General features: G+C 45.2%; 1 protein-coding gene across 1 annotated transcript in view; it reads right to left on the bottom strand.

Annotated features, from left to right (window-relative positions):
* The window catches only part of PDZD2 (PDZ domain containing 2), a 115999-nt gene that overhangs the window by 49799 nt on the left and 46339 nt on the right, over positions 1-19861 (bottom strand). The window contains exons 2-4 of the mRNA XM_042826005.1: positions 16102-16498; positions 2840-2982; positions 1678-1810 (exon numbers count right to left, since the gene is read on the bottom strand). Coding sequence (XP_042681939.1) covers positions 1678-1810; positions 2840-2982; positions 16102-16452 — 627 coding nt within the window. The 5' untranslated portion in view covers positions 16453-16498. The remainder of the gene's footprint in view (positions 1-1677; positions 1811-2839; positions 2983-16101; positions 16499-19861) is intronic.

Below are 19861 nucleotides of genomic sequence, written 5' to 3'. Positions count from 1 at the left end.
CCCAGTTACTGACAGCAGCTCTGGTGTTAACATGTGCACCAAGTAAACATAGGCCAATACACATCTAAAACAATCAGATTTCATAAAAGAGAATTTAAAATAAATGCTCCCCCAGCAGTCTGCTCCTCCCCACCTGAATTCACTAAAAGTCACGGCAAGCAGACGCAGAGCTTGCAGGCTCATTACTCATGTCACCGTGTCCCAAATCTCACACCGTGCTCCCTTCACATATATGCCTATCTAAATGTTCCAAGGCAACAAACCAACAGCGCTGTTTGGGAGAACTAACTCCGTAAGCCTCTACCTACCCAGTCCAGATGCTTCAGGAGACATTCCCCTGGCTTTGGCATGTTTTCTGAGAGGTAAACATGTGCATCAGCTGAAGTAAGACAGTAAGACAGGCTCTCGTTTTATTGCTTCCAAAGGAAATCCTGTGTTTGCAGTGCTCAGCATGCCAAACTGTAGGGCTGCTTTCCCATACCAACAAACAGCAGCCAGAGGAATCTGATGGGGGACACTTCACCTATATATGCCCTTCTATATGAAATTTTAATCTGTAAGGTTATTCACAGAGATTATTTCGATGCAGTCACTCCATGAGCAAGCAAATAATTTTCAGGACAGTCGTAGGCAGGCTAACGCCTTGTGTTTTGGCAGGGACTCCAACTGTCCAAATGAAGTACAAAATGTACCTACTCCAGTTCAAAGCATGTTGTTTCCAGAATAAACACTGGTGGGGCTAATATCATGCTGGGAGCCTACGGAAGGTCTTGAATGAAACTCCCTGTCTAAATTCAACATTAGAAAGTTACAGGCTCTTCACTTTTAACATGGAGGAAGAGAGCCTCTTCTTGACCAAGTCAAGAAATAGAAAGCTTCTTTACGAAGCCAAAAGAGCATCCAGAAATGAAGCTTATGTAAATCTGCACCAGATTGGCTGGGTTAACAAGAGTGGTCCCCATGGCCCCCCTTCTTCAGAGGTCCCTCCCCAACCTCAGTGGTCGTGTTGTCCTTTCTGAGATCCTAAGTGCTTTTGGAAGTATTCTCAACTCTACCAGGGAGAATGCGCTAACTGGGGTGGGGAGGATTTCCATAAACAAAGCAAAAATATTGTGTAATATTCCCTTGATCTCTGAAAGCAAAACTGAGAGCCCTCCTAGTAAATGAATTCCACTCTCATTCCCCTGAAATTTCATGCTACTTTATCTGTGAGAGCTTTGCTGCAAGCTATTAACAAGGACAAAATAAGGAATTCAAGCCAAGGGATCATCATCAGGAGACCTCTAGCACACAGATATGGAGAGAGATAACAGACTCCACAGGCAAGCATCTGATGAGGCTGAGTACAGCCTGCTTTATTTAGCAGTCTACGTGTATTTTAAGAAAATGCTTTTTGCCCAAAACTTAAGTAATGTCTGCATGACTAAATCCAGCCTCATTTGCACACTGAACAACAGTAACAATACAAGCAAATCACTACTGTAGTCTATACCCTGCTGATTTGCCACAGATTTACAGCAGCTACTGATAACAATCCCAGTAGCACTGCATTAAACTTAGGGGAGCAAATGCAAACATGTGCCTCCATCTCAAAAATGTGCCCTCTCTATGCACACATCCTTGAGGACAGATCTAAGGGAGACACCAGGGAGAGGACATAACGTGTGCTGCTTGTACCTTGCTGGCGACCACCAGCTGCACCATGCCGGCGGCTGAGCGCAGAAGAGCCACAGCGTCCTGGTGGGACAGCCCCACCAGTGACTGCCCGTTGATCATCAGGAGCTCGTCGCCTGCCGTCAGCCTGCCGTCCCTGTGAAAACAGAGAGGGAACGTTGGGCTCCCACCATGCTTTAGGTGGATTTTGGTGAGGTAAAATGTGACCTGGGTGATGCTAAATTTGCACTGATCAGTGAAGCGTTGTTTGACCAGAAAGGGAGCACAGGAAGGAGTCCTCTGGAAATTGTTGCTATACTCAGAGCCATTTCACTCTGCCTGCAGAGTGAAAGCACTCTTAGACCCTCTCTGTGCCCCACTGGAGATGGATGGGAAACAGCAGTGAGCCCCAGATCTCACCATCAGAGGCAGGGCTGGGAGTGAGCAATCCCCTGGGATGCACAGCTTGTCCTCGCCCATTGATGACCCCATAGGAAAGGCCCATATCCCAGAAACTGACCTGGGAAAAGAGCCCTACAAGCCATCAGGCTCACTGGGTTACGTTCCATCATCAAGAGCCTGGTGCCAAGAATCACAGAATGGCTTGGGCTGGAAGTAATCTTAAAGATCAACCCATACAACTCCCGCCATGGGTTGGCTGCCCCAGCTAGCTCAGGCTGCCCAGGGCCCCATTCCAACCCAGCTGTGAGCACCTCCAGGGATGGGGCACCACAGGCCTCTGCACAGCAGTGGCAGCGCATCACTGTCCTCTGAGTGAAGAACTTCCTCCTAACATCTAACCTAAATTTCTCTCCTTTAGTTTACAGTCATTTCTTGATGTCCCACCATTATCAGACCATATAAAAAGTCAGTCACCCATCTGCTTATAAGCTCCCATCAAGTACCGGAAGGGTATCACAGCAAGTCCCTATACATACTGACTCTGGTATGGACCTGCACTAAACTCAAGTCTTTTGTTTGTCTTTACCTTGGACTAAACATGCTGAGAGAGGTCTTCAATAACAAAAATGAGCTTTCAAGCTAAAATTTCACCTTCTTAACCTTTACAGACTGATGCAGGTCTCCACATCATTAGGACAAATCACCCGCACCTATCCTGACCCTGGCTAACAGCAATGGCCACAGATGCTGAGTCACACCCTGAAGGCTCAGCTTGCTGGCTCACCTGTGTGCTGAGCCGCCCTCCTCCACGTGGGTGATGATGATGCTGTGTGGGGATCGCTTCGAGCCTCTGCCTCCTGTTATCTGAATCCCCAGCCCGTCCGTCCCCTTCAGGATGTGCATCTTCCATATTCGGGAACCTTCTCGCTGAGAGAAAATGGGCAGAGAGTCCTTGAGTTTGGATTTGGACACTGAGAGAAGGCTGGGAGGGTAGAGGAGGGAGCGACGTACAGCCTTGCTGCCCATCACCACACATCTGTAGAGCTCAAGCCACATGGCTTTTTTGTTTTTGGTTTTTTTTTGCTGAGCTTTTCCTTGTTATTTGTGGTCCAAGCAAAGGAGGTAGAAAGGAAGAGGCAGCATAGAGCAGGTGCAGCATGTGTGAGTTTCCTTGCAGGCCCGCTTGCAGCTTTTCTGAGCTATGCTGTTCTGCGCTGCAGTTCTATGTCCCAATCCTTGCCATAGCCAACAGCAGCCTCCAGCACCTTCACCAAAACTCTAGGATTTGCAGAAAGCGAGGGGCTGAGAAGCGAGATACCACTGAAATGGCACCCTGAACACCAGAGCGGAGCAGATTTGCAGCATGCAGCAGCGCTTCCCTCTCCAAACGGCTCGCAGCATTTGAGACATGAGGAGGAAAATGCCAGCCTCACACTGTCAGCTGCTGATCAAATATTCCTTATTTGACAGATGTTATACGGACTGCAAGCAAGGATTTTCCCACCACAAAGAATAAATTTTCAATATAAGCAAAGTAACGAGTAATGTTTAGCACAGCTTTATTTATTTTTTTTTTTAATGACTATAAATCCAAAACAGAGCTCTACAATTTCTGGTGCAATACAAATGCAATACAAGAGACTAGTTCCCATGTATCCTACTGGAAGGACTGGGCACAAGGAAACACAGGAGAGGCTGCTATCAGCGGAACAGGAAAGGAAAGAGAAAAATAATCAAGCAAGCAATATGCAGAGGCAATTGCCAGGACACTCTCAGAGGGAAGGGAAGAATCAGAGTAACAGAATTATGAGAATCCCAGGAAGCTTCCAAGCTTGCAAGGCAGAAAAATACAGAGTTTGGAGGTGATTTCAGGCTGCTTGCCACAGTCACTCAGCACGGGGGAGGTCATATTTCTGACTGGGTCTGTACTGCACAGAGACAACGTTCCTGCAGCACACAAACACCCAAGCAGTGGAGATGATTCAACTTTCATGCCAAACTGTGAAGAGCTCGTAGAAATTGCTGCTTGTTTCCGAGGAGTGGAACTGCGAAATATATCAGTGGACGTAAGCTTTGTGGCAGTGGCTTGCAGATTTCAGTCCAACGCTGCTTATCTCAGCCTATATTAAGTGAAGAAAATGTGTTTTTTTTCTTTTAACCTGACCACTGGGGCCGATGTTGAAACTTTTAAATGCAATGCAACATGAGTTTTTCAGACAGAGAAAAAATATGATCTCGAGTATGTAAACTAGTACCTCAGAACAAAGAGAAGAACAGGAGATAAAGGTTACACAGCCCCAAGACCACGGTTCGAAAAACAGGAAAAACCAACCTGGTGTTTTGAGAGGTAAGCCAAAAGTTTGATCCTGGAAAAGCAGACACCTGTGGGTAATTTGTTAACTTGACAGCTGTGCATATGAGCAATATCCCACAGGTTTAACTAGGATGCTGAAGAAACTGATAAAAGCCCATTCCCAGTTGAGTAACAGGGCATGTAAGGACAGCAAATACCTTGAGACAGATTACCAAGACAGACAAAACATCATGTTAAATGCAGGGGCTAGAGACAATTGTATTTATGTGCTCAAAAACAAACAAACACACAAACACAGAACTAGGCCAAAGTCTGACAATGCTCCAAAGAGATTTCATTGCTATAATATGCCCTGCACCCATAATGAACATCAGATGTGTCACATCCCTCCCTCCCCCAACCAAAACGATGCTCATTCAGGATGCTGCTCTGGCTGTCCACTTGTTACACCTAGTTCAGAAGCAAACCCTTTGATAAAGCCTAACAATGCACTTATAACACTGTTTCTAATGACTTGCAAAAGTGTTTTGGAATGCTGGTTATGCAAAGGCCCACACACAGCACCCCGCCTACACTCCTCAGCACTTCTCACTGTCACATACTAAAAAAACCCAAATTCACTCTCCACTGACCCACACTCCAGTACTCATTCATACGGCACAACACTTCGTAGCAGCAAGTGGTGAGGCTCTGCTGCTCTCATTCCCTTTCAAGTCCCACTGAAGTCAAAACTACCTGCAAAGCAGCGCATTACTCAGCCTAAGCGGGGATGGCAGAGCACAGTCATGCTGCACACAGCACCTCAGCCTAGCATGTAACCAAATATACATTTATTTCATCCTTTCTGAAGTCACAAGTCAGTGGCACTAAGAACTACATCTGCTGACCGTTCTCCCTTTGTAGAACAGCCACAGCTGTTCAGTCAACCCCGGAAGTACCCACATATCTTTGACTTTTTAAAGCTGAGCACCAAAACGCAGATTTCCTAGCGTTTTGGTGAGATTTCTTGGAGAAAGGAGGTGTTCCACAGAGCCCCATTTCCTCCCCACATAGGCACTCTACTTCTGCACAGAGCAGCATGGGACACTCCACTGCCAGCTGGGAAATGCTGCTGCTTCCATCAGGCACCTTTTGTGGCTGCATCACACAAGAGCTTTGCCAGTAAAGCTCCAGGCCAAGGATTCTCAAATGTATTTAAATTTGACTAAAAAAACAGTTTTCTTGAGTTCTTGGAGAAACCCACATTCAACAGCACAAGCCTTAAATGCTTTAAATAAAATTTAAAAAGCAGAGCAATGCATTCTATGTCTTTCACTTTTAAATTTTTTAAAGGATCCTATTTTCAAGTATTTCTTCCTAAACAAGAATACACATTCACTCAGACTTCAGATGAGGGCTAAGACTGTGCCATATTCACTCAGTTCCAGAGACTTACAACACCCAAGGGAAGCTCCACTCATGGTTAGATTTGGCTGTCCGCAGGTCTGATGTCCCTGCCCTTGGAGCCTGCTGAATCCTGCCCAGAGGAGGACGATGACTTTAGCTGCAGAATGGCATCCTCTGATGGGCTGCACAACACTGGTTGCTGCCAGTTTCGTATCCCTACTAACATTGGAACTTTTCTATTTGCTCAGAAAAATCCTCGTAGCTTCATTTATAAATGATTCAGAATAATCCCCATAGTTTTGTTCACGAGTGACACAATAAATCTTCACACATACATCCACAGCAGTCTGTGAGAGAGTATTTCATGCCCACAGTACAGAGAGATGCTGTGGGTTCAGGGAGGTATTTCAGACTGCAGATATCCTCAGCAAGAACCAAGAACAGCCTCTTTTCACTGCTCTCAAGAATAAGGAGACTAATCCATACTCCTTAAATACCCTTAAACAAAGTCAGGTCAACACAAGGAAGCTCAGTACTTGTGAAGTGAGATGGAAAGGTGAGCTAGACCTCATGGGCTGATGTCACAAGCCACAGAGAACCATGCAGTCCACCTGAGATATGGCCAAGAGGCACACTTACAGACTTCCACACTCTCTCCAGAAATCACCAAAGGAAGGAGAAGTCAAAATTTCTTTTAGAGATTTTTCCCCATCTTCTGGAAGGCAATATTAGTCCTGCTGAGATCTATCCCACAGCACCCGAGCAGCAGTAGAACTACTCCCCATGCTAGGAGAGCTGTGTGGATGCCATGGATGAACATTTTCTTCTCAAGAACAGTGGTGAGGCATTCGAACAGACTGCTCAGGGAGGTGTTGGACTCACCAATGCTGGAGGTGTTCATGAAATGTTTAGATGTTGTTCTGAGGGACATGGTTTAGTAGAAAATATTGGTGATCGGTGTACGTTGGACAGGATGATCTTAGAAGTCTTTCCCAACCTTGGTGATTTTATCATTTAAGAATCGTGGAGGTATGGCTCATTTAAGAATCGTGGAGGTATGGAGGGACGTGATTAGTGAGCATAGTGGGGATGGATTGATGGTTGGACTAGATGATCCAAATGATCTTATCCAATCTCCACGATTCTGTGATCTTACCAACACTTAGAAATATCTAAAGGGCAGTGGCCAAGAGGATGGTTGAAAAGAGCCAGGCTATCTTTGGTGGTACCACACCAAGCGATGGAACAAGGGGCAATGGGCGTGAACTGGAACACAGGAAGTTCCATAAAACATGAGAAAGAACTTCTTCACTTTGAGAGTGACAGAGCACTGGAACAGGCTGTTCAGAGGAGCTACTGAGTCTCCTTCTCTGGAGATATTCAATAGCCATCTGGATGCCTTCCTGTGCAAGACAGACTAGGAAACCTACTTTAGCAGAGGGGTGGAATAGATGATCTCCAGAGATCCTTTCCAATCCCTACCATTCTCTGTGATCTCTGTGTGTGACTCTATTTGTCAGAGAGAAGGAGAAGAGAGTAGACCTTCTTTTGAAGTCCCTTCAAGATTTATACTGCTCCTGTGAACATTCTTATAGCAAGAAGAAGCACAAATGGTCAAGTGAGAGAGGCTGCAGCTTGGCTAATGGCTGTTTTTTATTCTCTGCAGTTACATCATTCTTAGGTGACTCAACTTTCCTCCTAACTCGGCTCTGGCAAGCAGGCAGTGCCTTGGATCAGATCTTTCCTCTTGCAGATGATCAAAGTGCACAAGCTACAAATAATTAAAATGTTTTTTAAGATGGTATGAATATTCCACTCGGATTAATGATGAGCAAGAAAAAATGGGTCATCTTATGTAACAGACCACAAATGAGAATAGAGAATCAAGCCAGCATCTCAAGTTGCTCCCTGCAGGCTGCCTTTCTCCACCATTGTATGCGAGGCAGCCTCTGTTCAGAGCAAGAAGCCTACATCTGGAACAAACTAGCCTGCTACAGATGTGGGGAAGCTCGCGTTACGCTTGCTCCAAGTGCATACCATCAAACGCTCAATTTCATAAGCACATCATTAATAAAACAAAAAGGAACATTTTTCCCCTCTGAGTGTAAAATAAATAAATAAATAAATAAGATGTGTCAGAGCCGCTCTTCCCACCCGTCTTTCACCAGCTAATTGCAGGGGAGTTTAAAAGGGGCTTGACTGATTTCTACTGTGTGGTGTTCAACAAGTTGCAAATCCGAATATACAAAGGAAAGATCGCTTTGAAATGTTATATTAAAGAAAAGCTTGGCAGGAGCAAGGTGTAAACAAATGGAAAACAGAAATGCAGCAAGTAGTTAAAAAGGCAGACAGCAAAATGGAAAATGTAAAATAGCTGTCTACAAAAAACACTTTCTGTCACAGCAGCAATGATTTTTGCATAAATAAGTAATAGTTTTCAAGCAAAACCCAGGATAAGCTAAGCTGAGAACAGCAGTAACAGTGTGTCAGCACACTGGACATGCACATGTCAACCTTGCCAGACCTTGCATCCCATGTAGGTATCTACCAACATGCCCATGGGACTCCTACCTGCCCTGCTGGTACCGTGATAGGGTTTGCTGCCTGTGCAGGACCAGCTCCCACCTGGTGACCTCACGGGACCACCCCAGCAGCAGAAGCTAACAGTAAACTCCTCCTTGCTGGCCATGAAGCTGTTTTTGGAAACTTACGGTTTAAGAGAAAGTTTTAAGATTTACACCTTGAAAAATTGATCACAATAGGTTTGATGGCAACCAGAGTGCTGATGGCACGCACCTGAAAACCAGCAGTATTTCCCACATAAAAACACACAGCCAGGGCACATGTTCAGATCAGCACCAGCACTACCAAATGGCCTAGCCTACAGGGACAGGGAGCTATGCCGGGTGTAAATAGCAGCACTTCCCTCCTCAGAACCCCCCAGTGATTTGGGGCACATGAAAAGCTCCTCTCCCAGATGCCTGCCTTGTGTCAGATGCTACCTGCTCGCATCATCCCATTCCCCATGCAGACAGGGGACAGGAGTAGCTGGGTAGCTGCTGAATTAACCTTAGCGACCACATGCCAGCTGATTAGCTCAAACGTATTGCTCTCAAGATGCAGTCAAAAGCCATCACTCTTACATCACAGATACACTAGTGCAAATGACTCAATCACAAAATCATGCCAAAATCTGATATTTGCAGATTCTTAACAAAGCAATTATTTCATCGGGGATAATGAGTATAATTTTCATCTGGTCTTACCAAGATGTTGTTAAAGCTGGTCTGACAGCAGGATTCCTGCTTTCATCTGCTATCTTGAATTTTCACTGTTGAACAAGCAAGCTGAACAACTCCAAAACAAATCAAAAGGGGAGGAAAAGAAAGTCATCTACATTCCTTTACCACTGTGTTATTCCAAGGCACAAGTTCTTTGCCCATCTTTACTGTCTATGAAAAGTTCCTAGCGCTGGAGATATTTCTTAGAACTGGAACCAGCAAAGCCTTTCACTTCTGCTTCCAGGTGACACAAGCCACTCAGTGCCTCTGGGTGTTTCCTAAACCTCTTGAAAGTAGAAAAAGTCAGACTCATAGTCCTCATTCTGAATTATACAATGTTGACCGCAAACTTTCTATGCCCTCAAAACAGGTGCCCATTTCTGATTCAACAGGTTCTTTTCGATTGGGCAAATGGCTTAGCATCCTTCAACTGAAAGAGTACCTTGCCCTGAAGAGAGAAGCATACTAAGGATAAAGTCTGGAGAACAGCAGAAAGCAAAATTCTCTCCAAATACAAATACACAATTAAAATACACAAAATAGGCATCACAGATGAGGGGATGAAAACTCTGCAGTCTTAAGCAGAATGACCCACAGGGATGCATCTCCAGAGACAGACTAGTTGTTGACATCATTTCCTTGGCAAGGGCTTTAAACATTTTATCAGCCATTGCATGCACCTGAACTACATAATCACCCCTTGCAAAAAATCTGTTGGAGATGTTTCTCATCCTAAGCCATCACCATCTGGGTCGCACCTTCCTGTGCTGCTCCCCTCTTGAGGCTCTGGAGCTTCCTTGCAAGATCAGCCAAAGGACTGCGCAGCTATTCCTGACTCAGGGGGTTGGAGGATTGTTCAGCACAGCAAATGCCCCCGGGGAGCTCAAGCTTTTAAGTTTTACAGTGCGCTTGCACTCCTTCAAGTATCTCACTGGGTCTCAATCTGTTGTTGTTGGGCCATTGGGAACAGTGGATTGGTTTGAAGCTTCCCAGAAAAAAATCCTTGCTGTCTTCAGTAGATTAAAGCCCGTCCTGGAGTAAGTCACCATGGTCCCCATGTCAGCTAAAGCCTAGTCTGTCTTGGGAACTGGTTTTCATCTCCTGCTGTCAGGAATCTGGGTTCGCTAAGCAGTTTCAGTTCCCTGACTCAAAAATTAAGCATATGCATATCCATAATCACAGCTTGCACCTGAAACACTGCAGCACTAAGCAAACAGCACGCTCCATTTTTAGGCATGTCCACTGGTTTCAAACATTCACATGCAATGATCAAAACATCAAACTTAAACACTCAGCTACAGCCATCCTTCGCGTTCCACTTATGGGTTTGCTGTATCAACCACACCATATGCAAAATGAAAACAACACTTCCTGGATAGATAGTAGATGTTTTTTTTACTGTTGCTCTCTCTTACAGTTTGTCATAGCAGAGCACAAATGTCAGCTGAGAGCTCTTGTGGCACAGCCCTGTGCATCCCTGACATCTCTACGGGCAGCTCATTGCTAACAGAGAGGATCCCTTCTCACGATGACACGTTTAAACTAATTCATTACAACTTATCCATTGCTGTACTATTTCTGTGCACAAACCTGCCCTAAGCCTTTCGAAAATTCGATTCAAACAGAGAATAAATGAACACACTGCTACTTAAAATTTAAATCTACAGCTAGCCCAGCCACAGCTATCGCTTAAATCACAGCAAAGAAAGGCAAAACCTGCCATCACTTGAGAAACGTGACAGCAAGGGCAACTTACCCCAGAAAGTTGTGGTGACGGCTGTTTTATGGCAAGGTGGAGTATAACTGGCAGCAAAAATAAATGAACTGTAGCATCAGTACTAGTTACATAAAAGCGCTTCCTAAAACTCCAAGCATAATCAAGGCCAAGCTTTGTCAGTGCTGTGCAGCTACAATTAAAAGACAGAGCTTGTCCCTGAGAGAGTTTACAACCCAAAATAGGCAAGAGAGAGGAAAGACATGCTTATCACTGTGCAAATTAAAACTTCAAGACAGTAGATAGCCCCAGGATTCACGTTAATGAAAGATAGAAGCAAACACAGAGGATAAAAAGACGTTAAGAACAGAAACAGATTCTTAAAAAGGCCTGTGCACATCTTAAGCTGTCTGCAACAGGAACAAAAACTGGAGTTATGTATCTCTAAAATGTGTATCATACAACAGTGAAACAAAAAACCTTGATGAAATAATAATCAGTGCTTACACTGACAAAAATAAGTTGATGCAAAGCAACTCAGTTTCCCAAGTTCAGTGAAACTGTCACTGCTTACCCTTGGAAGTATCCTACTCACAGCAAGGTTTGCATTTTGGTACAGAAAATGGTTGACAACTTTTCTTTCCACCCCATTTAAAAAACAGGAAAATCCTTATAGTAGGTACAGTATGTCAAGTCCCGTGTTTTGATTCCTGTAAGATACCATTAGCCTTATTCTTCTGCTCGGCAAGATAAGAAACATTTTTGCATTAGCCAAAATGAAAGGTACAACTGACATTTACCAGCACTGATTGGTAAATATTGCTACAGAAAGCTGTCAACCTTCCACAACTGCAAAACAACATGCAATTCAAAAGCATTCCACCTTTCCTGAGACATGCCATCTTAATAAGCAAGCAGTAATGGGATGGAACAAAGACGACTTTCTCATTAAGTGCAGACAAGCACTGCTCACCTGAGGTAGTATAAATGCAAGTACTCCTTGGCAAACATCTGACTGGTCTTGTAGGTGCACACACACACCCATGTGCACCTGTGCATACAATCAGGAGTACAGGGAGAATTATGGTCTACGTAAGACAGGCCCAACTGGATCGTAAGGCAGCAAAATTGGCTGCACGTGCTGCTTCATAGCTGGAACTCACTGCTGAATAACGTGGGTTAGCAACACAGAGCCCTTGTCATCCACAATGTCAAAGTGCTGCTGAATCTCACTTCCCCAAAAACCTCTCTGAGACTCAGCTTTAATATGACCTCCCCTCTTCTCCTCTTTTTAATAGGTAGTAAGTTGACCTCACAAAGACAAAAAATACACTTTATGGGGCCAGCAAATGCTGACTGCTCTCCATACAGGACACACATGGCAGCTCTGCTCCCATACCATGTGCCTGCTGCAGCAGACAAGTGCTCAGACATACACCCCAACCCCTTTCACCTGCCTGCCTTTACCGAGAGCATCTCCTTGACACCCAGTCACCTCTACATATCATCTAATCAAAACTGCTACTTCTGGATCTGGATGCCAGTCCTTTCCTAATGCAGAAGTGTAAATTTAAGAGACTTCTGGAAGCATCTTTGGTTTTCTTCTAAGCCAGTGAAGACTTCTCAAAGTGTCGTGTTGGGGTAGGAGGAAGGAAAGGCAGCAGTTCGTGCTCTGGCACATTCCATCACCAGCCAAACTTCTGGGTCACTGATGAAAGCCTCAACTGCCATACTAGCAGACCTGATTCAATGGAATGCCCTTTGAAAAACCACCCTCATTGCCAAGGTACTCTGGCTCCTCACAATCCCAAGTTCACACCTCTGGTCCCCATCTGACAACTTCTCAGCAATCCTCAGTTCTGAGCAGCTGAGAAAACAGTCCACATCTCTTCCAAAACAACTGTGACAGAGAAACAGAGAACAAAATCAAGTGATTTTGTCTTCCCAGTAAAAACAGTGAAACCACGAAATTGGTATCTTGTGAGGAAACCTCCCGTTTCCCTTTCTTTATCATTCCCTAGCTCCTCCCATACTCATCTTACATCCTTGCCTTTGTAATTACCAGCCTAGAAAATACCACCTGGTTTCAAGCCACTGAATAAAAGCAGCAAACTTTGATTTCTGCGTTTAAGCTCCTAGATCTCCCCAGGATGTGATGGGTCATTACTCTGGCTCAGAGATTGCCTGTTTTTAAATCACTATGCACGACTCCCTGGGCCCTTTCCAAGGTCAGATCTGGTTTCCAGGCCTCTGAGATCTTCCTGCCAGGCAGACAGAGCCCTGCAGCTTCGAATCTGCACATTTTTAAGGGGCACTCTGGTTCATTCTAAAAATATCGCAGCATAACTTAGCCACCTGTAAACATCAGATGCTGACTGCTAATTGACAGGTACAATATTTATTGAGGTTACATACCAACAAACAGTCTAGCAGATTTGTTTATACATAGCAATAGCAATGCCAAATGCACAGGAGAGACAGACCAAGATCCGGGAGATGAAAGCAAGCCTGAAGGGGACTGACACATGCATAGGAGCCAGTAGCACTGGAATCTCTGGGCAGGTTCATCTGACAAATAGTTTTCGTCTCAGCTCTCATTTTACAGTTCAGCACTGCTGTTATTAGCAGCACGTTGTGAAAAAACAAGAGAAAAACACCGAGCTTGTGGGAGAGGAAAGCTAACAACACCCAAGGCACGTGGCTGCCTCAAAAGCACTCCTGGCACAACAACTCCAAGGCCACGAGCTGACCTCTGGGTTCAGCAGAGCAACAGCCAAAGACAAGCAGACTTACTCCAACCTCTTCTCCCCTGCACTCTGGTTGCTTTAACTTCAAATGAACTTCCTAAAGGGAGAAAAAGGGAATTTCCTGGGGCCAAGATTCCAGCTCTGTAATTCTTCCATCTGCATCCTGGGGCCGGGGAGGGGAATGAGAAGAGGGAGAACCAGAGAAGTCCTCCTGCAGCCACGCAGGTGCTGCAACTCCTTCCCAAAGCCTTTCCTCCCATCCGCAGCTGACCTCCAGCCTGCTGCAAGGCATCTCTCAATGACACACAGTGAATATACTGCTCCCCAAAGGTGCTGGGGCTGACAGCTCTGGATATTCCATTAGCCAACGCATGGAGGAGATGTCAAGCACCGCGCAGGCAGCGGGGATGGGCCGGTTTTCCCCATAGAGAAGGTGCCCTGCCAATGCACCCTGTCCCTGTCCAGGAAGAGATAATTCATCCCAAAGCTGTGAAAGGTTTGGCTTGTGCTTTGAAGCCTGGAAGGAGGAAGGCTGCAATTTCTGACACTCCATTCTGGATGCTGTGTTCAAAAGACTCCTGACAGGACTGGATCTCACATGCCTGACCGCCAGGTCATGCTTTGGAAATGCAGCTTTAAGTGACTTTTGAAGCTTCCAAATATCCTCATCCTTTGACTGTCGTTATTTTTTAAATTGTTTTGTTTTAACAGAACTCAAATACTTTCAAAAATTTTATTTACTGTCTCTATTTACCATTCATTAAGAAGCTGAATTAAGCTGCTGATTACCGATAGCAGCTACCACACAACTGTTAAAGTGATGGGCATCTGTAGAGTCTCCTTGTTTTCAAAAAGCAAAGGCTGTGCAGGGCATGCCATTCAGGCTCAACTACTTACAATTCTCCACGTTCAGATGTTAGGAAAATGTAATTAATACTGACACGTACAGAGGTCATATCTCTGAGCAAAACATTAAGGGGGAAAAAATTAAGAGACAGAGAGAGAGAGAGAGAGAGAGAGAAGCAATTTTGCTAAATGACTGCCTCCCCAGCAGGCTCTGTGACAGATACACCACAACAGCACAGATTACAGCTCTTACATTTCCAGTGACTCAACTAAGCGTTTACATTTTAGAAAACCACCTTATATGTACTTTGCATTAAAAACGCATTTATTGGTCACATTGACACATGTATATTCTGAATTTAATAATACACTTGTTGGACCATAGTGACTCAAAACATCAATGTAATACCAGCAAGAAAAGGCTTTATGAGTTTCTTCATACTTGGCATCGACTTCCTCAAAACATACTCTGGCCATCTTCATTTACAACATTTTTAATTAGACATCTCCAGAACAGATTGCTGAAAATATAAAAACTTCCTTAAGTTTTTATATGAACTGGAGTCTCCAAAATACCAATGGGCTGGATTTATTTATTTATGGAGTTCTAATGTTTTTCTTTGGAAGGGTTTTACAGACTGCAATTATGAGGCTTTCAAAAATGGTACATACTTCCCCTCCCTGTTGCACCATGAAATCAAATGTGTCTCATTGATGGGAAGAATAGGTTTTCTCAATTACATTTCTTTAAGACCAGCAATTAAAAAAATTGGATTAGCCCCCTCCAATGCTTTTTATGTTAAGTTAGTTTAATCTAACAACCAACATCACTCTGCACTAGTACAGGGGAGTACCAATTCAGAAAAATTGGTTTAAACCAATGCTTTCCCCAGCCGACATTAGGGATGAGATGTCCACTCACACTGCTGCATTGCCACCTTTGAAGTCTTAAAACCAAATGCAGCTGCAGCAGCAAGCCCTGAGCCCAGCACAGCAGCATTCATCTGTTTATGTTATCAGTGTCTATGAAAAAATTGGCAGACAGCTCTTCTGGTGACAGATGCATACTGAAACCTAATCAAGGCTTGGGTTATTTTTCTCCACTCAGCAATGCTGCAGTTCTAGCCAGGCAAACCCCAAGATCTCCGTTAGGATGAAGAGAGAAGCAATGAAAGTCCTGCACCCACTGCCATCCCAGACATTAATAAATCATCCATCCCACCAACTTGGAGCAAAACTCACAGCAGCTTCCATGTGGCTCCCAAGCACTTTTCAAACAAGCTTTGTAACGCTAATAATTGCGCCAAGGTCTGGTGCTGATTCTGCTTCTCTTTGAGAATGGAAACTTCAATTCCACTTTCAACAGAAGCTTTAAGGTCCCATCGAACTCAGACATGAAGCCTAAGAGGTCAAAATGAACATCTTTCACTGACCCCTCTCGCCTCAGTGTCTCAAGGTCAACATTTGTTCCAACAAAAGAGTTCCTGAAGCCAACACTGACAAGTCTGAGAAATAACAAGCTTCTCTTTCACCACAGAAGGAGCGTGGCAAAAATTCCTCACAGTTACTACCTAATTCTCAAATCCTCCTGTCTCCTGGTTTTGTACACAATGCCTGCAACTCAACATCCCAGCAGCTTAGTCTGTCACACAGAGGACAACACAATGAAACCTGTGAAATCATTCTAGAAGTTCCCTTAATCCTCTTGCGCATCAGAAAATTTGCTTGCTTCTCCACAAAACCTCAAAGCAGACCTACCTGGGCTGATTGATCAGTGATGTCCATCATGCTGCCCTCTGATAGCCGGGACCGGTGCTGTGCCCTAGCGCTGCGCAGCTGCTCCTCCGCATTAACTTCTGCTTCAGGGGCCTCTGGTTGAGCCACCTCCACCTCCATCGGGGTACAGTGCCCATTCCCGTGCTCTGGCTTTTCTTTGCTCTCCTTGCTGCCTGGCGTCCTTGTGATGACCCCAAACTTCCTGGTCCTCTTCCCATTCTGAGCTGTTCTGCCAGCAGGTTCAGGGCTGGGCTTGGCTTTGGGGTCACAGCTGTTGCTGTTGTTGCCGTTGGAGGGAGGAAGAGGGGCTTTGCGCTTGATGCGGCGCAACATGATCAGGTAGACAAAGCCTCCATTCCAGCACTGCTCGGCCAGGTAACTGCAAGGAAGAGGTGCATGTGTTAGCAATGGCTCACCCCACATCCTGCCTGCACGACTTTCTGGGCAGCACAGCTGCATTCAGAATGAGGACACACTGGGATACCTCCAAGCATCTGCAGAAGCTCCTTTTTCCTTTGGTATTAGAAATTTGCACTGACAAGCAGAGATCTCAGTGCTGCCTCCCAGCAGCCCTATCAGACGCTCAGGCAGCAGTAACAGAACAACTGGTAATGCTACCAAATGGTAATGCTACCCAGCACCCTGACCTGCAGACCAATGGCACAGCAACACAAAATGGCAAGAGCAAGCAAAGCAAAGCAAAAAAGTAGTTCCAGTGGGGGGAATTAATATAAATAAGTAAATTCTGAAAAGTTAAAAATAGTCTGTTTAGCCTTGAGAAAAGAAGACTGAGAGAGGACCTGATCCAGGTCTATAAATATCCACGGTGTTGGGAGCAGAGTGGCAAGGCCAGATTCTTTTCAGCAGTGTGTGGAGACAGAACAAGGGGGAATGGCCAGAAATGCAGCATAGGAAGTTCTGCACAAATGTGCGCAAGAACTTCTTTACAGTGAGGTGACGGAGCACTGGAACAGGCTGCCCAGGGAGGTGGTGGAGTCTCCTTCTCTGGAGATGTTCCAGACCTGCCTGGATGCCGACCTGTGCGACCTGCTGTAGGGAACCTGCTTTGGCAGGGGGGTTGGACTCGATGATCTCTGGAGCTCCCTTCCAACCCCTACAATTCTGTGATTTGCATCTGAAATGAGTCTCCTCAGAGAAACTCATCTTCTGCCCAGGCATACAAACGTTCTTTCAGGGCCCCAGGGGAACAAATCAGCCACAGGACTAAGCATATGCTGAACCAACCACCTCAGTACAGCACAGCATGGCACTACAATGCACCCTGGCTCCCATGAATGGGAATAAGTTTCCTTTATAGCAGGCACACTCCAAACAAAGCAGGAGCTAAGTCACTGCAGTTGTGCATGGAGCAGCCACCAGGTCCCCATACCACACCATCACCTTCCTTCCAAAGGCTTTGAACGTGCCTTGCAGAAAACGACATTTCTGCTTCAAATACTCAGTGACCTTAAATAAACTGCACCCATCAATGCAAGAGGGGAATCCAACTTCATGCCTCTTTTGGGAAAGCATGTACCTCAATCCAAATTCTTGAAATATTTGGGTTTTCAGCCAAGGGTGTGACCAACGAGGAATACAAACAAGCTGGAATGTGTATTTAACAGGTTTGTATGTGCCCTTTCACATTAATTTAGACCAAAAAACTCCACTGTCTTTCTCACTAGCAAAAGTGACAAGAATTTCCCAGAGCACCAAATAACCCTCTGGTGCAGCTGCAATAAACTTTCCACTAACACAGAGCAGTTGGTGAGCCTACAGCTATCAGAGGAGATGAGAAAATAGGTGTGGAGTTAAACCATGAGAGGTCCTAAGAGAAAATAACACAGCACTTGTGTCTGAGAGAGCAGGAGGAACTCGGGAGTATTCCACCCTTTTTTCCCTGCCTGATGCTTGTGGGGGAATTTTACCCTTCCCTTTCTTAAAAGTTGTTTGGCCTTAAATACAACCCTTCAAAGCTATTCCTGCATAGAGGTGACTTACGGCAAAACAGGAAAAGCAGCTCTGATAACCCCTGAAGCAAACTTCTTTGCAGATGGGTGAAGAAAGCTCTCTCCATTACTCAAAGCAATCTGGACCAGCCTGGCAGTGGCTGAAAGCAACACACAACGGGTATGTTTTTGCCCACAGACATTAGCTGGTAGTTTCAGTCCACCCCTTCCTAAAGCTGAGATGTCCCCCAGACAACAGCACCAGTCAGACTGCCTGTGTTTCACTAGGAAGTCTGATGCCCAAATGAATACAGCCACATAAGTACAGCCCTGGAGCAATTGAGCTGAGGGACAAACAAGTTTCCCAAATGTATACAGACTGAACTCTCCACAAAGGCAAGCCTCTTGAAAGAAAGGAAAGGGAAGGGAACATCTATACATATCCAAATAAAATCTTAAACCCATCTTTTTTCAAACCATCCCCAAACAGCACCGCGGCTGCAGCAGCCCAGCTGTCTGGATGGCTGTGAAGTGACACGGGCCCAGTGAGGCAGCTAGGGCAGGCAGGATCTGCAGGCTTTGCCTAAAAGATTCCACAACTAAGATGGAAGTAGTTTGGATTATCAAGTTAAAAGAAAAATGCTTTTAATCAACAGAAGAGGGGCCGTTTTGTTCCAGAAACAATACGGGCTGCCTGTTTTTCACATTTATCTTTCAACTCAAATTTCAAGGCAGCCAGTAAAGTTGATTAAAATTCATGACTTTTGCTTGCAGCAATACCACTGCACTCTGATCCATCACACATAAGCCTGATAGCGCTGTTGCTGGCACACAGAAGAGCTGCTCGTCTCCCAGTAGCCCCGTGCCTTACATGGGTGCTGCCCTGCCTGCTTGGAGCAGAGCCCGTTCTGCCAGACCTGTTCTCCTGCAGGTGCACCAACGTGGGAGATTTAAAACACTGATCACTATCTCCTAAACTAATTGCGGCTGTAGTTTTGAGTGCCAGTAACCAAGTGCAAGCAGTAAGCAACTGCTTGATTTCGAAACCAAGCAGAGGGGGAACTTAGTGCATATCTCAAATAAAGTCATTTGATAAAGAAGAAAATAGTTTACTGCTTCACCTCCTCTTGTAACATGTTCACTCTGCTCGTAACATGCAAAGTTACAGAAAGAAATTACAGAACAAACAAAGTTTGTTCTTCTCTATCTACTGTCCCCAGAAACTCACGCCTGAACTCAGAGCAGTAACGATGCAGCAGCTGTGCTGAAGTCAGAGGGGCCACCCTGATTTACTCCATATGGCAGGATGATCCAGGCATGCTACCTGTAGTAACTCACTGTTTTATGTCTTCTTGAGTGCTCCTCAGCAGTTCAAAGCACACATTCCCATGAAGAAAAAGGAACGCTTTCTCTGGGGCAAGAATCAATCACCTTTGAGTGGCAGTGAGGGACCATGCACACCAGACGATCTCCTGTATTTCCGGACAGGGTATGTCCAGCTTCCACAAGGACAGGTACCAGTGATGCAATAAGTGGCATCATTACCCCAGAGCTTGTTTCAAATCGAAAATCAGGCATCCTGCGTTGGAAAAGCAGCATGGTGTAACACCATGCTCACATTACAAGACAGGCATCTAATATATGGAGTATTTGCGGTCATTGTCAGTATCACCCTAGATCTGTAGGCAGGGCTGCTAACCAGGGAGCCTGAGCCACTTTTAAGCTCTGCTAAGTATGTGCTGCCTACTTAGCTGGCTTCCTTTTCCATTGTCATTTCTTTCCCTATTTAACAA

This window comes from Centrocercus urophasianus, unplaced genomic scaffold (assembly GCF_019232065.1).
Source record: "Centrocercus urophasianus isolate 14NV4802_14NV808 unplaced genomic scaffold, USGS_Curo_1.0 seq_25, whole genome shotgun sequence".
NCBI classification, from domain to species: Eukaryota; Metazoa; Chordata; class Aves; order Galliformes; family Phasianidae; genus Centrocercus; species Centrocercus urophasianus.
This window is presented reverse-complemented; position numbering and strand designations above follow the sequence as displayed.